The 23,458-nt window shown below is 41.1% G+C and overlaps 1 protein-coding gene across 4 annotated transcripts in view; it reads right to left on the bottom strand.

Annotated features, from left to right (window-relative positions):
- Positions 1 to 20,076, bottom strand: part of LOC126385501 (ras-related protein Rap-1A-like) — a 30,449-nt gene extending 10,373 nt beyond the window's left edge. The window contains exons 1-7 of one of the 4 annotated variants that reach the window (XM_050037243.1): positions 19,963 to 20,076; positions 11,425 to 11,513; positions 9,273 to 9,341; positions 8,929 to 8,985; positions 6,881 to 7,021; positions 2,673 to 2,816; positions 1,308 to 1,434 (exon numbers count right to left, since the gene is read on the bottom strand). In XM_050037243.1, the coding sequence (XP_049893200.1) occupies positions 1,345 to 1,434; positions 2,673 to 2,816; positions 6,881 to 7,021; positions 8,929 to 8,985; positions 9,273 to 9,341; positions 11,425 to 11,481 (558 nt within the window). In that variant the 5' untranslated portion in view covers positions 11,482 to 11,513; positions 19,963 to 20,076 and the 3' untranslated portion in view covers positions 1,308 to 1,344. Of the gene's footprint in view, positions 1 to 1,307; positions 1,435 to 2,672; positions 2,817 to 6,880; positions 7,022 to 8,928; positions 8,986 to 9,272; positions 9,342 to 11,424; positions 11,519 to 17,294; positions 17,445 to 19,962 lie in introns of those variants that run through there. The other 3 variants (XM_050037245.1, XM_050037244.1, XM_050037246.1) reach the window with 3 other exon arrangements.
- Between the last annotated feature and the right edge of the window lie 3,382 nt (positions 20,077 to 23,458).

Genomic DNA, 23,458 nt, shown 5'->3' with positions numbered 1-23,458 from the left:
TGTTTGACCAAAACACTAAATCCGACAGCGTCATTCAACCAGGTGATTTTTTTTAATATGGCGATCTGACAGAGTTAAGGAATCTGTCGAAAAAGAAGCAGGAGATGTGTGCTTCATGTTGAATAAGGACTGTTGTGACAGTAGGAATATTGAAATGCTGAAATGCCGTTCAGAGGCAGCTGCACAGCGGAGTCACTGCACATGTTCAGGGGAGCGACCATGCTGCTATATTGTAGAGGAAGATAAGTAAACAAACTACGACACGTGCCCCCTGTGACACAAGAGGTCAGGAAATTGTACACGATTTTATGTGACAAATAGATAAATTGATTGATTAATTGTAGTATATAGCAACCTGTTTGGACCCGGACAGGACGTGATTTCAGTTGAACATTTTGTTGTATCAACAGGAAAATGTATACCATCCTTTTTGTTAGCTAGCACAAACAAAACAGTCTCAAACTACATTTAAAAAGGTAATAAGCTAAATAAGAGCCATTACTTTATTGTGCAATTCATAATCTGAATAGCTGATTGTTAGTTAGACTATCAGACTAGTCCTTAGTTGCAGCCCTTGTAAAAACATGCATGCTGAAAAAATGAGAAATACTGTTGAAATTGGACTTGTTATTCTTAAGAAGTCAGACATCAGACAGGTTCATCTGTTTCATAAATGGATTGTTCATTAATTGTGAATGTTTTCAGAATTCAGAAAACATTTCAGAATGTGCATGTCCTTCTTTACATGAAAAGAAAGGGAAACATTTGGAGGTCATGTTATTTACAAGTTATTATGTGGCCCATGAACTTAAATGAGTTAGATGAATCGTACTCAGATGTTTATGAGGAGTCAGATTATTTGGACTAAACTGACCCTGTTAACTTAACCTAGCAAAATAACTAAAGTTTCCACAGAAACATTTTCCTTCTTCTCCTTCTTATAGCATTTGTTGCACCCCCATCTGCCTGGAGGGGGGGCTCTCTCTCTTCTCCAATACTCCTTATGTGCTCAGGTCCTTATAAAGCTAAAGAAGGGACGGTAACAACTGTTGACGCAATGTAATATTACGCTATACTGATTAATTTGACTCTACTTCACTGCAGGTAAACTTGTAATAGCCTGTGATGAATGATGACCCACAACTGATGTTAGCGGCATCATCTGAGATGACACAGAAAGATCAGAGCTATTATGTAACGCTAATTAACCTGACAGCCTGTGCCTATGCATCATGACCCCGTGAATAGGCAAGCTGCTGGGCCATTATGACTTACACTATGTGTCGAGAAATTTTAGACACACACACCTGGCTCAGAGCTGCTGCAGGGGCTGGAGGGGGATCTTTAAAGGAGGACACAGTTGGATTTCTTTTTTGCCTTCTTCTTTTCCACTGGCGTTTTCCTATTTATCTGTCTGACCAGGTCATAGAAGATCTGAGGAAGACGCCACAAACAAAAGAGAAAACTGTTAGTGATTTGACAGTGGTAAAATAATCCGTCATCATTCATACACAGCAACACACTGCGGCACCTTTCAAGGGGACCCATTATGCTCCTTTTCAGGTTCATACTTGTATGTTGGGTTTCTTCTAGAACATTTTTACATTTTTTAATGATCAAAAAACACTTCATTTTCCTTTATAATGTCTGTGCAGGAACACCTGTATTCACCCTCTGTCTGAATCGCTCCATTTTAGCACTTGTCTCTTTAAGCCCCCCCTCCCAAAAAAGCCCAGTCTGCTCTGATTGGTCAGTGTTTCAGGTCTTCCATATCCTGGCATCTCCGCACCATCATTGCAGCCATGGGAATGACTGTAGCAGAGTTTAGCGGTACTTTCTGCCATGAAAAAAAAAATCACCAATAAAAGCTGTTACACTTCCAAGCTCACAATCGGACATGTTCCAGCAAAAATCTGATCCGAAATCAGGGAGGAATTAACATCAGCAACCAAGAATACATGTTTCCCTGTTGTTAGCATGTAGCTACACATAGCAGTGTACTTGCAGATAAAGTGTGACTATGTATAGCGGCACTTTCTACTATTAAAAACCACCAATAAAATCTTCCCACAACCGTACATGTTCCAACAAGAATATGATCCAAAATCATAAAGTAACAATATCTGCAACCAAGATTATGTTAGCATGTAGCTACAAGTAGCAGTGTATGTAAACACTTGCAATAGCATGCCTGGAGCAGATGACCATATAAAGACATCCATCACGATCTGACATGAGTATTCAGCGGTCACACAGGGATTACTTTCACATGTGCTTACCTCATTATTTTTAACTTAAGCCACATTTCACATGAACATCCAACATTGCGACATTATATGTATAATGGGAAATAAGGAAAAGCATAATAGGTCCCCTTTAAAAAAATCACTTGTAGCCTCATCACTAAATGGATTTATGTCAGCGTTTACACACAGTAGGTTTAACAAGGGTGTAGCACTGAGTAGAGGGAGTAATCCAGCTGAGCTCATTATCACCTGCATCTTGGATAAACCTTAGTGATCTTTGTTAACAAAATAAAACTCTGCTGAGGTCGCTTTTCAATTAGGTCAGCATTTAAACACTTCCCTGAGAGATAAATGTAATGGTGTGTCTTGTGTTTGAGGACTAATTGTGTATAATATGGGCTGTGATTTGTATCTGTGTGCACTCACATCGAGGACGTTGATCTTTGACTTAGCAGAGGACTCTAAAAAGGCACAGTGGTTCCACTGTCTGGCCAGGTTCTGGCCCTGTTCCTTCCCCACCACACGCTCATCCTCCAAGTCGCACTTGTTCCCCACCAGGATCATCGGCACCTGAGGACATGCAAACAGAATGTAAGTATGAATCCCTTTGTGGAAAGTGTGTTAGTTTGTTATACATATATACACATAAGTTGACTGCACACATGCCACTAAAAATACAGCACTGTTTCTTTTAAAATATTTTCTTTATACAACATTGTACAACAAAATTGTCAGCACCCAAAGAGGAGAAACAACATCTGAAGCGATGAAAAATGCTGATCAAACACAGATGTGTCTTGACATTTATTTGAGTGGTAAGCCTGAAGGTTCAACAGTAAGCCCATAAAAACAGAGAACAAGAGGCAAGAGGAAGCGAGTGGTGAGGAACATTTGGTAATAAAAAATTAAAAGTTAGACAGAGAGGAGAATAAAGAAAAGTAAGGGCTTTAGAGGAAAGTGAAAAAGGATATGGAACGATGTTTGTGGGACAGTGTGAGGCATGAGCGAGATTTTTTTTATACAAGTGCCAATAGCAGTACACATTTTAAAATTGTACTTGCTAGATATAACTTTGATAACATGAGAAACAAGTTCTTTTTTTAACAAAATTGTCCAAAATTTATAAACAGTGTGTATGCATGTTTGCATCTTTTTTTATACTTTGCTTCGCTTGTGGAGCCAGCCTCAAGTGGCCATTAGAAGTACTACAGTTGCTGCTTGGTGAACACATGATTAACAGCTAAGTAGTCTATCCACTTTAATTTGAAGCCTGGATTATAGGGTCACAAACACAATCAAGGGAATCAATCCATCCCTGGAGGGAGGCCAAAGTAATCATTTAGGTTACACAACAGTGACAAAAGAGATTAAAGAATCAATATGAGCTTCCAATGAATGCAGTTTCTTTTGGTTTTGTTTCTTTTGAAAGAAAATCTTTTTCAACCAAAACTGAAAACACAACCACTGACATGAAGTGCAGCTGGGTTTGGAATCTCCCAAATACACAACACTTCTCCTTTCGTGCCCCGACTCAGATGTTTCAATGACCAAGGTCAAAAAAACAAAAACTCTCAGAGGAAGAGAGAATATTCTGGGCAAAACTTCAGCCCTAACTGTCACAGTGGGCAGAGCTGGGGCAGTCAGGGTGTCGGGATGCGTCTCATCCTGCCTGCTGTTTCCTGACCGTCTATCTAGGGAGCACGCTGGCCCGGAGGAAGTCATGGCAGCCCCGCCCAGCCCGGGATAACATCGCTTTCCTTCCTGAATGTTTTCGAACATTTCAGCTGGATTCCACGCTCCGACTGCTCCCTGGAATTATATGATAGTGTGAGGCTGTGTGTGTGCTTGTGCTCATTCGTCATTTAAAATTAGCTTTACTTTACCGCCCTCTATAAACCTGTATGACACCAGCGAAAAGCTCAAGACTCAAGTCTGAGGAAGAGTTCAGTGCTTTGTCTCAGTTTTCCAGGGGTTCACGGGATATTTGTGTTTGTGGTGCAGCTTAGCAAACAAGACACATAATCAACGAGTGGAAAATTTTGCAGGCAGCACAACGGGCGCCAATAATATATCAGCTGGGGAAATCTATTTGTGGTGGGACTGCAACAAATAAATCCATGCATGGGAAATCCTGCCTTCTCTCCCTTCTCCTGGTCCAGAAACAGCACCCAGACGTGTCTTGTGGATCTGGAAAAACTGGGTATTTGTCAGCAATATGGTCGTACCCTGACATGCTTTGACTTGCTCAAACTTCAGACCTTCTCCCACCCACAAGTCGACTGCTCAAGGGTCGTTTTTGACAGCACTGTGGCCACACTCCTCCAGAAAATAATACTTTTAAAAGGCATAGCATGAATATTCCAGGGTTCTTTTTTCTTTTCTCTCTCGCCCTCTCTGAGCTGTGGGGCAGACGACAGGAAACTGCGATGTTTAGATTAACCCCATGGAGGTTGCTGCTTGATGTTTGATATCCAAACAAGCCCTCACACTGGACTGCTGAACGACATTTCTCCCAGGGGTCCTGGGAGAACGAGTGCTATGCCCCTCCTAACACAAACCCTGGGCCAAGCTGGGATGAAAAGGATGGAGAGAGCGGATGGTAGGATGGAGGTATGCAGGGAGGTAAAAAATGTTCAGTGTCAGCAGCACACGAGGCAGCATTAGCCTACTTTAAGAATCCACGCAGCCCACAGAGAATCTGTTCAGAGGCTGTTAACATGTTACAGACAGGTCCTGTCCCGCCCACAATGGCATGCCAGAGATTGGATTGCAGGGAACACAGAACGCAGTATAGAGTGGCTTAAATGAATGGAGCCAGTCGTTCCAAATGGAGCGGTGAGTCACAAGCATGGAGTCAAGCATTAGCACTGTCCGAGTCACACAAGCAGAGACGGAGATGGCCCGGAAAAGTCATAAGACCTCTCTTACATAAGAACAGTGGAAGGAAGTAAAGGGAGTGAGCTTTTAATACACTGGTGACTGCTCACTCACTTTATTCTTCTCTCCTAACGACTTTTTCTAAGGAGATGGAATTTGGCCCCACTGTGTTAAATGTACAGTCATTAAAAGGCTTGTTAATTGAGCTTGGCGATATCAAGTGCGTCTGTTCATTTTGCCAGCTTTGCAGTAAATGTTGCGTAGAAGAGCTAAGAGTGAGAACAGCTGCAGCAGCAACGAGAATGTCTGCTTTAGCAAAAGCTTGAAAGCTTTCACCAATAAGAAAATTGCTCCTCTTGGATGGAAAAAAAGGAATGAATGTTAAGCATTTCCTTTGTACATTCCTGCAAGGGGCAAAGAAAGATAAACAGATGTCACAGTCAGAGGTAAAGGCTTAAATCACCAGTGGACTGATAGCTGACAGAGTGGCTGTTATACCCAGATAAGCACAAACTGGGGATATATTCACAGGCAACATAGTTAGGGAAGAAAAGGGACGTCAACCGTTCTCCTGCACGCTGAGGAGCCACTGATCCTGCAATCCATCTGTTAGCCTGAGGCTAACCTCAGCTCCCTGACCACGTAGGCCCTAATGAAGAACCACAACCTCACGATCCTGTGTGTTTTTGATGAGCTGAGGCTTTCCTTGCACATCATCCCTGACAGTCCAATCACCCGCACAGAGTGCCAAACCACAGTAAGACCACAAGGCAGGCCGTAAAGAAGACGGGGAAAACACAGAGCAACAGGCGCTGAAAAGGCCAGTCAAAACAACAGGCAGAGGAGAATACTGGCACAGATATAGAGGAAGGGGAGCAAGAGAAGGACTGACAGAAAGATGGACATAAAAGAGTGGTATAAAGCTTCCTCGCCAGGGCTGCATTGGGGCTTTTAGATGGTTGACAGGGAACAGAGAGATGCAAGGGAAGGAAAGAGTGAGGAGGAAGAGAGAGAGAGGGTTATGGTAACATTCCCTCCAGAGATCACCAAAAAAGGGCATCTAAGATCCAGCTGACGCACTATCTTCCCTACCAGAGAGGGGACGGAGGGCTTACTCACTCTACAGCCTCACAATTAAACAGAAAAATGGAAATGTGCTTCTAACAAACAGCGAACTAGGAAAATAATGACACATCCTCTTTTTATTTGCACTGTTTCGGGCAGACTCAGAGGGGAAAACCACATCCTATGCGTGTTAAAAAGCAAGAATAAGGGCTGAACATCCACCAGTGAGGCAAAGACATTCCCTTAATTTTAATTAGCTAAGTGGGGACGTTGGCTCTGTGTCCATGTTAAACAGAGATGAAGTAATCAAACCACAGGGACCTAACATTAGCTAATGCTAGGCTACGTACAGTACACAACTTTCACTGAGTGCTTTCTCATTGTTTTCGCTCCACGGACAACACAGAAATGACACCATGACACCGTGTACATTATGTCGAGCTCATACAAATTTGTAATTACTGGCATAAGATGCAGTGATTACAGTGTTGAATGGTATCCATAGCAACAGTGCAACCAGGTCCTGAACAATGTAGGCGGCTGAGAACACAGAAGTGGGGAGCTTGTAACCTATCTGTACCGTTAACACTGTCTGTGTTGCTACAACCCATTCAGCCATGATTTAAAGTTGTGTGAAAATGAAGAAGAGCTGGGGTAAACATGCTTAATAAGAGTGTACACTAAATACTTACATCCTCTGTGTCCTTTACTCGTAGAATCTGTTCTCTCAGGTCCTGGAGGTCGTTGAAGGTGGACTGTGCTGTGATGGAGTATACCAGGGCGAAGCCTTGGCCGTTCTTCATGTACAAGTCCCTCATTGCTGTGAACTGCTCCTACACAGCCGGAAAAATAAAGAGCAAACAGCTCTGTCACATGTTCTCTGCGATTTTACAAACTGCTGAATGGCTATTGTAAAAGTCTACTGCATATTAACAGGAAATCACAATGTCGTGATATGATCTGAGACTAAGTACATATAGTGACAGATGTAGTGCAGTGGAAGTGTTGGATCTCTGTCAAGTCTTTCCACCACACACACACCGTTGTTCAGTGTGGGTAGACTATCAGCACCGTCTGATTCTTTCCACTAGAAACAAGCATGAACACGTATGTTGCCCCTGCACCATCGACATACGTACAATTACCTTACATTCTTCCAGCATACCTGTGCTGGACAAGACAGAGGTATTCCTACATGAACAAGACTTACAGTCTACAGCTATGTTGTAAGGCTGTACTTAGCTTTGATGCTAACATGCTGATGTTGAGCTGGTATACTTACAATATTCATCATCTAAAGCCCCTCTCACTTATGCACTTCAAACTTGAAATTACCTAGACATTACCTGGAGGAGCTGTATGTAAGTAGGCAAGTCTGAATTACTTGGATTGGACATTAAACGAACGTCACCCTACCAGCACCCGAGTGTGTGACTAAAGCAGGTAATTGTCCAGAAAACTCATAGCGAGCAAGTGGGTGTGTAAATGATGTATCTATTGTGCAGCTTGGGGGAAACTGGAGGAAATCAAACATCTAAGGGTGAAGAAGGAGGGTCATTTACACAAAGACAGCAACAAAAATGTCTATTAGCATGCTAACGTATACTGATGAGAGCTGCACACAAGAGTTAAAGTTAAAGTTATTTAACTCTACTAAACCACTAATGTAAACTTTAAGGTGGCACTAGGGGAAAAGTCTGGGCGTCAACAAAGCCAGTAGATTTCATCCTGTGGAGAACAGGAGTTGCCAACTCTTTTCCAATTAAAGTAGCTAGCTCCAAAAGTTCACCAGATGATGTAATGCACTCATATGCATTTTGGTGACACCACTGTGTATTAATTGGGGATAATGGAAGCATTTTACAACTTTGCTAGATTAGATTCAAAAGAAAAATCCTCAACAAAACATCTGAATGCAATGAGAGCTTCCAATCCAGAGAGCCAGAGTGTCAACTGAGCCATAAACTACTGAACTCCCACAGTGCAGCAAGCAGGGTCTACCCTCCTCCCGCCTACACCACACCTACTGACTGCCTGCACCGTGCTGCTGCATAGCAGAGAGCGGGAGAGACCCCTTGCCATCATCAGAGGAGCAGCAATTACTTTAAGCAGCATGCAAGGGAATGAATTCCAACTTAATATCTTTGAATCTAGTTCTCGTGTTTCCTCTAATGGTCTGAATAAGTCGCTAAGTGTGTCACGAATCACTTTTTAGAAATAATGTCGCAAAGAGGGTCTGAAAAGTTGCTAAATCTAGATATAAAGTCGCCAAGTTGGCAACATTGCCGAGTACTCTAAATGTCTTTACAAGATTTTATCTTTATCCATAATAGTTGTTGAGTTTGATTCAAATATTGTTTTAATCTGGATCAACCTCCCTTCCAACCAACACTGCCATCCCTAGATCCACGCCACTCACATGGCTAAACTGTAACACATAATGCTGTGCAAGAACAGGTATCATACGCTACATTTATGCAGGGGGGGGTTATAACAGTGTCGCACAACTTGATGGCATCTCAGGTGGTAAAATCTTTGAATGCAAGTCCAGACATTCGGTTCACCGACAGCTTTTTTTTTTTTTTTAGATTTTCTTCAAAGATTCACATGTTAAGCCTGACATTTCTGAGAGAAGTTTCCATCATCTAAAATGTCACCGTTCAATACAGTGACTCAGGGGTCCGTATACACAGCGGTGCAGGGTATCAACAGAGACTTCAGTTGTATGGAGTTCACTTACTGTGCCTGCTGTGTCGAGAATTTCAAGCATACATTGCTGGCCATCTACCTCCACTTGCTGTAAGAGAGAGGATAAGGTAACACATTTCAGGATAATGGGCAAGTCATTTCATATTTAAAATACTGCATACAGTGAGAATAAAGACAGACAACTAACACAGAGGGAGAGATGAGAGAGAGTAAAAGTGTAAAGACAAAAAAAAGAAAAACAGGAGGGAGAAGGAGAAATAGAGAGATGAAGGGAGCACAATATCATGACGTGAACCCGCCGAGCAGCTGCTAACAATCAGCTCCTTCCTATCCAGCACTCGGCCTCCCCCTCAACCCCCCTCTAGGGACACTCACCTTTCTGTACGAGTCTTCTATTGTAGGGTCATATTTTTCCACAAAGATTCCCTGTACAAACTGAACTGTCTGTAAGAGAAGACACAGAGCGAGCCAGCGTCAGATCAATGTGACCTCCCCGGCCACAAGAACAAAACATCCAGAGTGGCAAAAATGGCCCCAAGTGCCAGATGTCCTTGCTGGGCAGGAGATTGGAGAAGAGGTTGTTCATGATGTTGCCAGAGAGACCAGAAAGGACGCAAGTAAAAGTCTGACTGATCTCATAGACAAATGTGACATACATATGCAAATGAAAGACTCTTAGGCAGGACAGTGCTACATTAAAGTGACGGTTCACTCGAAAAATCAAAAATATATATTTTTCCTCTCACCTGTAGTGCTGTTTATTAATCTAGATTGTTTTGGTGTGAGTTGCAGAGTGTTGGAGATATCAGCTGTAAAGATGTCTGCCTTATTTCTAATATAATGGAACTAGATGGCACTCAGCTTGTGGTACTCAAAGCACCAAAAAAAAAACATTTGAAGATCTCAACAGCAATGTCTCTTTACAGAATTCATGACTCAGCTACTATTTTCGTTGTACCGAACTATACCCGCCAACCGAATCACCAAACAGAAGGAAGAGTGCATCTACTCATGGACCTCATGGTCTCATAGTGAGGCTTGTACTCGTGACAGCTCCATATTTAAACATAAACTAATCAGCTGAACTGTGACATTAGCTAGCTCTGTGATGCTAGGTGGGCTAGCAGTAGGGCTGGGAATCACTAGAGGCTCCACGATACAACATTATCACGATACTCCAGGCACGATACAGTATTATTGTTATTTTAAACGCACTGCCATATGCTGAGTATTGCTATATATTGCAATTCATTACCTGTTTTCAACTGCATAAAATGTCCAAAAACAAAAACCTTACAGTTATTAGATAGCACAGATGTTGACAAAGTTATATTCACCTCAGTCACTTTTTGCAGCAGCAGCAAAATATATCTAGTGGACTGAAAAAGCAACTGATTATATTATTCAAGATGGCTACCTAAAGTTTAATTTGTATTTGATATATTGATAATTTATATAATACAATACGATAATGCCACACAAAAATATCGCAATACTATGCAATATTGATTTTTTTCCCCCCTCCCATAGCTAGCAGTAGATGCACATTTCCATCTGTGAGGTGACACGGTTGGTGGGTGTAGTCCAGTTGAGAGAAAATAGCTCCTACATCACGAAAATGATGACAGTAAGGTCTGTGGATTATCTTGAGTATCCAGGTCATGATTTCTGGAAAGAGACATTGCTGTTTATTTGTTTAATTGTATAGATTTGGCTCTTTGAGCACCACAAGCTGAGTGCCATCTAGTTCCATTATATTAAAGAGACGGCAGACATCTCTACAGCTGATATCTCCAACACTCGGCAACTCACACCAAAACAATCTAGGTTGATAAACAGCACTACAGGTAAGAGGAAAAGTATGTATTCTTCATTTTGGGGTGAACTGTCCCTTTAAGCACTGTGCCTAATGGTAGGTTTACATTAGGGGTAGACTGAGTTCACCTAATAATGTCTTAAGGTCTAAACATGTCTGCCTGCCAGTTTGAGGGATTAACCTGACTTCAACACCTGGTCGCAGTAAGCTAAGGAGGACATGCAACATTTTACAGACATTCACAGCCTCCCGACAAACTTACAGTGACAATAAAGTACACAGAAGTACAGGACTCTGTGTTGGTACTTAATCAAAATGGTGAATTTGGAAATGGATTTCGACTTCTATATATCCGTCAATCCTTGACAAATAGATGGGGAATACAGAGTCAGAGAAGCCTGCAGCACACACAGCTAATCTTTTGAAAGAACTGTACTGTGTAACACCGGGCTTGAAGACTGTAGAGCTGAACACTTACCTATAAATAGTGATAGCAAAACAAAACACTTTAAGTAAGAAATGGGAAACAGACAGTTTGTTCTGAGGTGTTGTTGCTCGCTGTGACAAAAATGCCTCACATTATTTTACAACAAAGTTTTCACAAAGTTTCAATGACAGCCCTACAAAGCCTGAAGGCAACACACTGCAGAGGTGTAAGAGGTGATGGTGGTGGTAGGGGGGTCAGAAAGGGGTTCAGGAGTGAATACTCACCAGAGCGGACTTGCCCACACCTCCAGAGCCTAACACCACTAGCTTGTATTCACGCATGGCGGGTTTGCTTCACTGGACAGCCCAACAGTCTGCACTGGACAAATGTGGGAAAAGCAAAAATGGACAGACTGATTAGAAAAAGGTGCAAAAAATAGATAAAGACAAAACAAAAAAACAAAGTCGAGCTTTTCAAGTAAAACAAAGGAATTTTCCCAGTCTGGTCTGTGAGTTTTTCCACTCGAGAAAAGGAGGGATTCTAGTCATTCCTGGAGGTTATGGACAAGAAGCAGCACAACAATGGAGGGAACACCCATAAGTGGAGCTGCTTCAGGGTGGAGGAGGTGAAGAGTATGTGACCCCTCTCTAACACAAACCAGCTGTGGTGTGTACGAGTGTGGGGGGAACTGAAGGGGAGATGATACATGGATCTGGCAGATATTCCTCCTAATGACACAATAATCTGGCCTTCACACACCAAAACACACCCTGCTGTCAGATGTTTCAGTCACTCGCTCGTTCTTTGGTACTGTAACACAGCAACACACTGTCAGTGTTTTTTGACTCATGACAGAAAACAGCTGAGGGAAGTGGAAACTGCGATGGGGAGGAAATTGTGAAATCACTGGAATATCCCTTTAAGGGATGCAGAGGCTTCGACTCATTGGCACACAGTGTGGCGTAAAGTCAGTTGGGTGAGCCAACTGGGTCACTACAAGTTGGGCTACAGGGACGGAGAGACGGCTACACTGAGGGATAGCTGAGGATGGGTGAAGCGGGGGATTTTGGATTCTTTGTTTTCTTTCTGGCTTTTTATCAAATTATATTGTTGGAAAAGCTGATGATATACAGTCGGGTAAAGATTCAAAATACTAAATGTAAAACCAGCCCTACTTAGCAACAATACGTTTTTAGGTTTTTCAATTATATATTTAGTTTAAGAAATTGACATTTTCAACCCCCCAAAATATTTAATCCTTCAAGTTAGAGCTGCCAAGACTTGTCAATAAATCAATAAGTTTATTGGAACTACTTTTTTGTTAACTGATGAATCATTTTGAATCAGTGTTTTGAGAACAAACCCCAAAATTCAATTTACAGCTTCTCCCTCTTTGAAAAGACTTTGCTTTTAAATGAATAAAGTCCTTACATCTAAAGACAATATCAGCTTTTAGTCACACATTATCAGATTTTGCAAAGACTGGACCACAAAGACCACAACTAGATTCCTTTTGAGAATATTTCACATCCTGATCCAGGTGGAAAATATAACATCAAACTCCCTTTAAGAAATATGACATATGAACATTACATGCGTGTCTGCAACAACACAAAACTGTAGAAACCCAAGATAAAAGGTCTCATATGTCAACTGTGTTCTTGTCATTTCGGCATCAATATAATCAAGAAAGAAACACTACATTGGCATACAAACGCTCTCTCACAACGCTACCAGCCTCCATTCATTTACTGCGCTATTTTAGTGGGAAGAGACAGTGGGAATGAGAGGCAAACGGTTCCAAAAATGAAGATTTCTCACTAAAATAAATGCTGGTCAGTGGGTCACATACACGCCAAATTAACACGGACTCTTGTTCACTCAACAGCTCCACCAGTTTCTCCTCCTTTTCCACAGTCCAAGAGAACCAAGACACCCAAGACTTCTTGCGCCCCCTAGAGTCCCCTCCATGTTTATCGTCTACCTGGTTCACGACACTGAACTTCAGTATTTGCATGAGCCAAGTCTAAAGATTTAGAATATCCAATACGTTTGATTTCGACGGAGTGTCAAAAGAGGAAAAGGCTCAATTCAGACTGAGTTTTATGACCACCTTACACCAAACAATCAAGATTTTAGAGGTAAAACTCTGATTTAAATTTGTCTGCGACAGTGAAACCGCTTCATACGTCATTTGGTGTAAGGTTGGCATAAGTCAGAGAACAGTTCATCTGAAGATTTGACCTTTGACAATTTTCACCATTTTCTGACTATTTATAGTCCAAATGATTACACAAGAAAATAAATCTAATCTATAATGAAAAAAATAATTTGTTGCAACCCTACCTCAGTTCACATGAAGAATCCCCATTCACCAAATTTGGAAATGCATGGTTTTTACTGACAAAAGCTGTCATGTATTTCTTCTGTGTTGAGATCGTTTTCCCCTTTAATTCATGTCAATATTCTCTTTAATTGAAATTTTCATCATTTTTGGTGTCTGTTCCTGCACTGGGAATAAAGATGATGAGCAACCAAAATCGTAATAGAGACTAATACTTAATCAAAGGCGAGGCTCAGGTAAGGCGCCGTCATCATTTCAGGAGCCACTTACTGATAAAAGTCAGAGCTGGAGCTCCTGTACCCAAACTTCCTGAGGGGAAAACAGACACCCAGTTTCTTTGACTGAACATCAGAGGACTAACTAGCCTGTGATCCCAAAACCAGAGGATACAACTTAGGTTGAAAAGTGCAACACGTTGAAAATCAGACAGTGGCTTCTGTTAAAATCAGGTCTCAGGGGAGAAAGTAAAGCCTCGCATGATAATCAACCCTTTTTACAAACCATTAAAAGCTAATCGCCGGCCATTCTGGAAAGCAGATGATCCCCTCCTACACTGTTCTTTTTACAACACTCTCCATCGAGACACTCAGGGGGTTGGACAAAGGACCAAGGACCTCAAACTTCAATCACAAGCAGTGACCATGTGGGATATGAAGCCCCGACTGTGAATAATTCATACTCTCTAATCCTCTACACACAAAGAGAAGTTCTCCTTGCACGATTAGGGAGGAGCCATTACAGGGGAGAAGAAAAAGACCAGGGCTGCACGAGTGCTGTGCAAACAGTCCCTGCTGCACTCTCATGTAAACATTCAAGTACAGAGTCAAGTGCATGCACAGTGTCACATATACGATGTCATACAGACAATGTCACGCTTAGATTTAGGCTAGGCCTCCCTTGTCAGCTACCCACACGTCACGGTTCTTGTACGGACGCTGTGGACTGAGACAGATGACCCGCTCTGTGACAGTGGCTGTTAGATCATATTGTGACTGCTCCAGAGGTCGTTACGGGGGACATCTGCTCCTCCAAAAAAGTATCAGTCAAACTTTATCTGTTCCCTCCCACGTTTAAAAAATCCTTGAAGGATGAACAAAACTGAGGCGCATCAGGCCTTGGTGTCCAATCTATGTGGTGGTGTTTGTCCAAAGCCCTACTCGCATGAGACTAGTATTACCTGGGGACCTCTGGTAATTTATAATAACCATGGAGGTCGTCTGTGATCTTAATCCAGTGTTAATCTGCCATGTCCGTAATTCGTCACGTAAAAATTCCAAGATTTTGGCAAACAGAGGTCATGTCGATATCTATTTGTTTTGGGATCTTTTTTTTTTCTTTGCAAGGTTGTTTTATCTCCACCCTTCTTTGCTGCCTCTTTCCCAGTCTAGAATCATGGAGTCTGCGTTGGCGATTATAAATGAAAGTTTTGGCAGCACTTTTAGGTGCAAATTCACAAGGCTCATATCTATACAGTCTGGGACCAACAATTAACTGAGTCACTCTTTGCGCGTCCAATGCCTGTTTTTCTTCTTAGCAGCCATTGCTCTTGTCATTCAGGAGGCGAATGTCATGCACTGCCTTGACATCGTATTTGGGGGATAATGTCAATAAATTTGAGTGAAATACAGACACTTCTCAAGTGAATGAGCCGCACAAAACCCAGACATGGAGAGCTAACTTCTGTATCACATAAGATCCCCTGGTAATACTAGTCTTGTGCAAATAGGGCTAAAGGCCTATTGTTTTCATTTTTATCACAAAAATACCAATAATTTGACTGAGTCCGTTTAAACTCATTCACCTGCATTTTACAGGAAATTAGACAGTAATGCAGTGTTGTCAAAAATATCGCTTCATCAATCACTATCAGTCACCTCTGAATATTTGAAACACTTACGAGACTCATTTTCTGCAGTATCGACGGTACCAGCAGCTATTTCTCACTGTCTCTTATTGTTTAAGTTCACTAAAGCTATTATGTTTTTTTCTGCTACTACCGAAGAAAATAATATTCATCATTATCATGTTACAGTCTTGATATGTTTATCAAGACTGGTAGAGCCTGCACCCCGACGATCTAGGCACTGACCGCTGTTCGATCGAAAAGCAAAGCAAAATTGCTGGAAGCTTTTATTACAGTGTGGATCTTCTATTTGATTCTTGCATTAAAGTTAGAAAATTCAGTATTGTGACAACACTGTAGCAATTAAATAATTTCTTCTGTTGGTCGAAGAGGCACTCCTTATTTCAAGAGAGGCACGGTGCCTACATTTAAAAATGTTAAGGGAAAACGTGTCATGAAAAATGAGCACATTGTATGTCCTGTTTCTATGGTCTATGGTTTTATATGTATAGCCTATCTCGATACGGGGGATGGGTGTTTGGTTTGACACCACAGGTGTTTCAACAAGTTTGGTCACCAACTAACCAACTAAAATGAGAACTAGTGCATACGTTTTTAGTTTGCAATTCCGGGTGCTGACCACAGCAAAAAACACAGCACCATGGAAAAAATAAATAAAAATAGGGAAGAGTCACGTTCACAGCATGAAGTAATGGTTTCTCCTCTCCAGAATCCCCGAAACTCTAGAGCAACTCTCATTAAAGAAACGAACATTTACTCTTGGGATGTAACTAACGATTATTTTTTAACATCAGATATTCTGTGGATTATTTTACCTATTGGTCGATGAGTTGTTTGGACTGTAAAAAGTCAGAAAATTGTGAAAATTGTTGATCAGTTTTTCTTATGACGTCCTGAAATTTCTTGTTTTTTCCCACATCGCAAAAACATTCAGTTTACTGTCGCAGAGGAATGAAAGAAGAGAAAAAATCTTAACATTTAAGAAGCTGGAATCAGACAATTTTTACTGATTTTTACTTAATTTTTTACTCAAAGCGATTAATTGATTATCAAATTAGTTTGTAATTCATTCAATAGTTGACAAAAATTAAATAATTGTTGCAGCTCTAGTTTATCCAAAGTAGAAATCAGAGTTTATATGACAAATGTTTTGGCAATGTTGGCATTGTGATTTAGTTACTTTAAAGTTAGTTGCTTTCCTGTTAACTTTCACATAACCACGTCATAAAAGCGTATAAAGATTGGCTGGTAATGAGCCGGTAAGCTGACGATTAAGCTCAACATTTGCCTACAAATAAAGACAATTAAGCTTTTGAATTCAAAATGCATCATTACATGTAGGTATTAGGCCACTTAAAATGGCAAGACTCTGAGTGCGTCTTACTGAGCTCAAGTAGGAGTCAAGGACAACAATTCTCAGCTCGAGTGTGTAAAGTCGTGTTCTCGAGAAAAGCAAAGTGGTTGTGTTGCTTCATGCCTGCCAAGACACAAATATCACTCTGCCCAAATCAAATGACCTTACTGATCAACGCTCAAACAATTTTTGCTTAATATTCAATTCATGAACAACACCTGAACTCCTTTTATTTGAGCTCCCCACTCGTAACTGTAGTGCTTTCTACAAATGGCTGAATAGGATGCTCATGCTTTGACACCTTTTCTACAAACTTTCATACCAGGAAAACTACACACAATGCTGCACTCACTCAACTGCCTGCCTACACACTCACTACACACACACACACAAGGCCATTTAAGGACATCTCCCTTTAAAAACCAAACCTCTCCCGCTTTCCACTGCCCTCAACTACACACTGTCATTCCCAACAAAACAAACACGCTGCTGCCGTTCCTCTGCTCTTGTAGTAACCCCAGCAAATAAGGAGCGAGGGAAAGCCACATGCCACAGCAAACATGCTCCACCATGACATCACTGCATCACTCACCCTCTACAGCCAAAGGTATGTATCCATCTAAGGCTGGGAATTGGACGAGGTGGTGCTGCTAGCGAGAAAATGCAGCGAACGTGCCTGGATAAAAACCACGTCTCAAACCAGAGGAAACTGAATTGAGAGATCAGGAGGCCTCACAGCTAAACTTACAACATTCAGGATGCACCGTTTCCTGGTGTAGTGAGGCTAATCCGACAGCGATGAAGCTGTCACAGCGCCTGACTCAGCAGGACGGTGTGATTGACAGCTGCCCTCTGTATCTTCCACCCCTGTGCGGATGGTACAAAAAAAAATGCACACATCCATTGGTTAAGCTAGCAGCATGATACCGACTCATGTGTCATCTTCTTATGTGCCTGCTTGTTGACCCACATGACAATTACAGGAGTTACACTGAACAAAATATCCCCTTGAGGTTTAAGGGTAGAAAAAAAAACAGGGTGAGATAATAGTTGTTCTGGTAGAGTGTTTTTTAATGTTGATAAGCTCCTGGTTACTCATTACCTCCACCACAACCACAGCTCACATCACTTGTTCACACTGAGCTTAGCATGAGAAACCCACTAACTTCAGGGGAATAACCCAGAAACTACTGACGGCAGAAAACCTGTCAAGTAAAGAGCTTGAGTAAAGAAGACAGGGCGCTTTAATTTACAGCCAACTTAGAACCAACTAATATCCTAATAATATCTTGAAAATTTCCTGGATAGAACGATGTTATTTAGTGCTAATTATAGAGGGGAAGAGACTGTTTGAGTAGTTGTGTTGAGTTTAAAACCAGCTGCTGAAATCCAGAGGAATTCCCCTCAAAAAGTTGAACTGTATTATTTCATCTACTGTATTAAAGCGCATGATACCGCACATATTTCCATGTTTAGCTGACCTGCTGTGCCCTTACTAAAAGACTACTTAGCTTTGCAGTTAATTGGAATTAATTAATTGGAAGTATACTAATTGAACCCTGTCACCCTGTAATTAGTGCCAAATCACATAGTTGTTTCTAGGAAACTTCCCAGGAAATTACGGATTTACAAGCCTGTAAAATAAACCACTACCATCACAGCTTAAGGAAAGAAATGCCACCTTTTTACAGCGGCAACTGCTTTTAACACTTCACAGACAACACCGCATCATTCAAGTAATCAAGACTTATGAGTAATGAGGATGTTTATGATATTAACACTTGACGATGGTGTTAAACTTCCTGCACAATCTTTTCCATCAATGGTATACCTAAAAGTGCAAAGAAGCGAAAGCTCCTGTTATCTCATTGCAAAGTTCTTACATCTCTTTTCAGGTCCAATACAACCCTGGATGCCCCTGTGAGTCAGAGCAAAACTGCAGCCCGGCACACAAAACTTCACTCTGACAAAGATCTGTAACTGACAAACACCATCAGCCGACTACATCTGTGTCGCTGGGGCCTTGACCTGTAACCACATCCTCTTTGCAGAGAGCAAAAAGGCTTCATGCTGATAGGATGGAAAAGGAGTAGCTACCAACTAAAATAGCCTCTTCCAGTCTCTGTTCCTGTTCAAGACTCCAGACAGCAGGTTTGCATCGAGAGAGAGGGGGGAGGAAGTGGGTTTTTACAGCCTGTATCTCATCATCAAAAAGCTGGGCTATGAAGAGATTCAGGGCACAGGATGAGGCAGATGTATCATTTCAGTTCAGAAAAAAGAGACTCCTTACAGCAATGTCTACTTCACTTGGCAACTGTGATGATCCATTATTAATAAAGCAGACCTCCTGTGTGTTTATAGTTTGAGGATGGAGTACACACCTTTTCTGTTTCACACCACTGTCCCCCTGCAGCAAAAATAACCTGCAACAGGCTGGGGCTCCCAGACATGAGAAAGTCATTTGAGCCCTTGGGTTATCTCACTGTGAATCTACCTAATTTGCTTACGGCAGTAGCATATGCTTATCACTCCAGGTCATGCTAAGTCCCTGCAATCTGTGGCTGTGGCTGTGCACCACAGAGCAGTAACTAACACTCCGTCGATGCATCATTATTAGCTTCCATAATATTAATCAAATTCCGTTCAAATCACAAACCCGCTTAAAGATAAATACCTAAAATACCCATAATCTGTAATCCAGGCGACTGAGACCAGCATATGTCCATAAACAATCTAGTTTCATACCAGCAAACTACACTAAGTCCCGTTATCAAAGCTTGTTAGCTGCATTCCGCTAACTAGCTAGCTTTAACTGCTCGCGACGGGCCGCCGACACTTCACAACCGCTAGCAACGGCTCGTTAGCAACAAGCTAGCTTAGCCGACACATTCCTGTCCTCGGCGTACAATCAAAACACAGCTAGGTTGTCAGAAACACGCTGCAATCAAGCGCATTTCACAGCTCAAACGTCAACCGGGCTTGGCAGGGTTGAAATCAGCCCGCATCACGGTGTATTTGCTCGGGAAAGACCGACTAGCTAACGTTACCTGCCCTTCCGCCTGGCCTTGACTAAAATGGGAGTGCACACTCCGTTTTGTACTTGCGGACAATTCTTCTCATTTCTCCGACACATATGAAAAGACGCCGTGCACTCCGCTGTTTCTGCTCGTTATCCCGCGTGTGTGGACGCGACGTGCTCCCACGCAAATGACTTATTTGACCGCGTTTGGCGTGTAGTAAAGTTTGGCATTTGCACTCACCGTTTCTCGCTCGCTGTCTTTCGCCGCTCCGCAAGTGTCAGTTTGCCTCCGGCCTCTGTGCGCAGCAGACGTCACTCCCCACTATTTCTCATTTTTCTTAAAAGGGCATGACACAGCGGCCACTCGTCCCGCATCATTTGCATGATAACGGGGCTGCACAGTAACGATGAGTGTCACTAAAACACACACGTACACTGATTTAATCCATTATTACCTATATGATGCAAACACATTTATTACAGGAGGATTTAAACAATTTACAGTCTTGAAGCATGACTCACTTTCTGCATGTGAAATCTGTGCAAACATGACAAAAACTAAAAGAAAGAGTACTTTTGTGTGTAAAGTGACATCACTAATTATCATGTTATTGTATTATGTCCAAGATATCTAAAAGTCCATGAGTAAGAGCTGCTGTAAGTCTATTCTGTGCAAGTGAAAATCAAGTCAGCACAAGTCTCAGGTCCTTGAGGGTAAATTCTGAGCTTCTTTCTGTTCAATTTCAGGTTTCACACAGACACAGCATCATTTTTTAGTCATTTTTTAATTAGGGATAGATAGATAACAACAGTAGAGATTTACAAGTGCTACCCCCCCCCCCCCCCCCCCCCTTTTTTTTTGGTTAACAGAACAGGAGCAGTGAAAATAGTCTCTGCACTGTCAAATAATAATCATAAATGATTTAAATATTATCAAGTATTTTTCCAAAAAAGACACTACAGTGAAATGTAAGTAAGTAAACCCTCACAGTTAGCTTGGTTAAAGAGAAAGAAGGAAATGTGGATAAATAGAAGAATAAAAATCAAATAAAAAAAGGTAAATAACAAATTCAAAATAAATGAAAAAAAAAATATGATTAAAATAAATAAAAATAAAATTAAAAAATGGTTAATAATAAATTCAGAGGGAGTACATTCTTAAAATATATATACAAATAAATAACATAAATAAATAAAAAGAATAAAGGGGGGCGGGGGGTTAGTCCAAGGACAGGGTTGGTAAGGAATTAAAGTAGTGGACACACCCTTTAGAACATTTTCCTCGAAAATAGGTTAAAATTAGAGCTGAAAACATTAGTCTTTTAATCAAATAGTTGATTGACAAAAAATTAATCGACTTTAATAATCAACTTATTGTTTAAGTAGAGTTATTAAGTGTCAGGCTTAAGCTCCAGCTTCAAAAATCTGATTATTTAGTCCTCTGTGATAGCATACTAAACTATTTGGGGTAAGCTATTCTAATATGTCAAATGACTTAAATTCTTTGGGGCAAGTTAAAATAAGGTCTCAAGACAAGTCTTAAGCAAATTTCAAGTCAATTCAAAGTCTTCATATGAGGTCTCTGAATACTGATCATTAAAATGACAAACATTTTCCTTTCAAAGCTGTTAGTAGTGTTTATCATAGACCTGGCTGAGACCAGTGTTGAGGAGCAGTTGACTAGATGTAGTTCAATTACTTGTGTAACTACGGTCTGCAGTGTTTGGCTGTCAGTTTAACTACATTCAAATCTCAGTAGCTTGATTACTGATTAACTACTGCGGGTCATGTAGTAAACTTGAAGCTACACGTTCATACTACTCTCATGATGTTTTTTGCCATACAACATGGCACAAGATCACTCACCTGCCATTTGACTAACATCAGCTCTGATTTGCAACCAACATGTCTGCACTCTAATACTAGGAGTTTCCCTACAAGTGTAGTGTGTTTCTGCTTCCACCCCTGCAGCTGCTCCCTGTCGTCTCCTTAAAACGCATCCTCAGGCTGCCTCAGGGAGGACTGCCTGCCCTCGTCCCTAAATCACACACACCTACAGTTTACTCAGAGTCAGTGTCAGTTGTACCTGTGTGTAACAATCTGACACTCCAGACTCAGATAGTGATCATTTCCCATAATGCAGTCTGGACATAGTTGAACTACATGTTGAAAATAGTTTTACTTTGACAAGCTGAACAATTCTGAGCATAGTTAAGATGTAATTTAACTACTACTCATTATGAAGGACCTAGTAGTTTGGTAAACCACAGTTTTAAAGTAGATTCTCCAACACTGCCTGAGACCAAGTCCTTTAAATTCAGCAACTGGTCGATTAATCAACCAATCTATCAATGGAAGATTAAATAGCAGCAGTTTTTTTGATTCAATAAAGTTACTTTTAAAGTAAAATAGCTGGGTTCAGTTTCTCAAATGTGAATATTTCCTGGTCTTCTAAACTTTCTGTGACAGCATTATGAATATTTTTGGGCTTTGGAGAGTTGGTCTGCCCAAACAAGGACTTTAAAATATGTCAATATGGTTGTCTGTTGAAATTGTGACGTTTTCCTTCATTTTTTTCAACATTTTATAGATTAAATGATTCATTATCTTTTATTTAACCTTTATTTAACCAGGAAGCCCCATTGAGATTATGAGTAATGGGACAAATGCAACATATAATACAAAAATCCACAATAAAACAACAACTATTCAAACATAGTGGCCTCTCAAGAAACCCAAGCACATCTTCATCACCACATTCTTTATGATGCCCTTAAATTCATCGATAGATTTAAGTGCTTCTAATTTTAGGTTACTTGATTATTGAACAAAACAAGGGCGTGGTTTTGTTTCAGCAATGGGGGTGACACATGAAACAGGAGGTTTACGGATCCTTTGTCATCAAACACTTAATTTCTTGCATCCTGGTGACTTTAATGCACCAATTTGTGCTATTTCTGCATCAATATTTGTATATGTCTGTAATCTTTTCAAAATAAAAGTCTTCTGCTTCTTTCTTTTTTTATTTGGTGGGGGGAGGCAGTGCACGTTAAAAATATTGAGGAAGATGTGTCCTGTGTCCTGAAATCTTCACTTATGTGAGAAAATACTATCCATATTAATCGTTAAAATCTCTCAGTGGTTACTTGTCCTAGACCCAGTATCTAAGGTGTGTGTCATGTAGTGAGTCTTACTGTCTTTATTCTGTATTGTTCTGGATCTCTTTTTCTAGTTGAAACTTGAGACTTACGCTTAACTGAAGTCTGAAGTGTAAAGCTTACATTAAATGAACAATCCCTGACCCCAAATGTCACACTGATGATGTTAAAGTTGCATCACCCGCTCCTTCCTCATCGCCTTATTCATCCAGCGTCCTTCACCTGTCACCTCACGGAGCGGGCTTCAAACCGATAACAGGTGTGTGTGTGTGACACCAACATACAAGAATGTGAGAGCAAAGTGCTCCCTTATGTGGCTCCTGTAAACACATCCTTAAAGAGTCAGTTGCACAATTCTGGCCGAGCAAAGACAGAGCAGTGTTGGTCTGTTTGTTTGAGAGGACTACCCTCTAGTGGGGAATGAGCCGTCCTGTCCAGACAACACTGATTATAGGCGACTGTGGCACCAGTACAGTACACTGTAAGACTTTGATGTACACTCACCCATGATTTGCACTCCTCACGAGCCAAAGCAGAAATGATGTCATAAATGTATTTATAAGACTACGACAGACACAC

The sequence above is a fragment of the Epinephelus moara genome, chromosome 24, assembly GCF_006386435.1.
Source record: "Epinephelus moara isolate mb chromosome 24, YSFRI_EMoa_1.0, whole genome shotgun sequence".
Classification (NCBI taxonomy): Eukaryota; Metazoa; Chordata; class Actinopteri; order Perciformes; family Serranidae; genus Epinephelus; species Epinephelus moara.
This window is presented reverse-complemented; position numbering and strand designations above follow the sequence as displayed.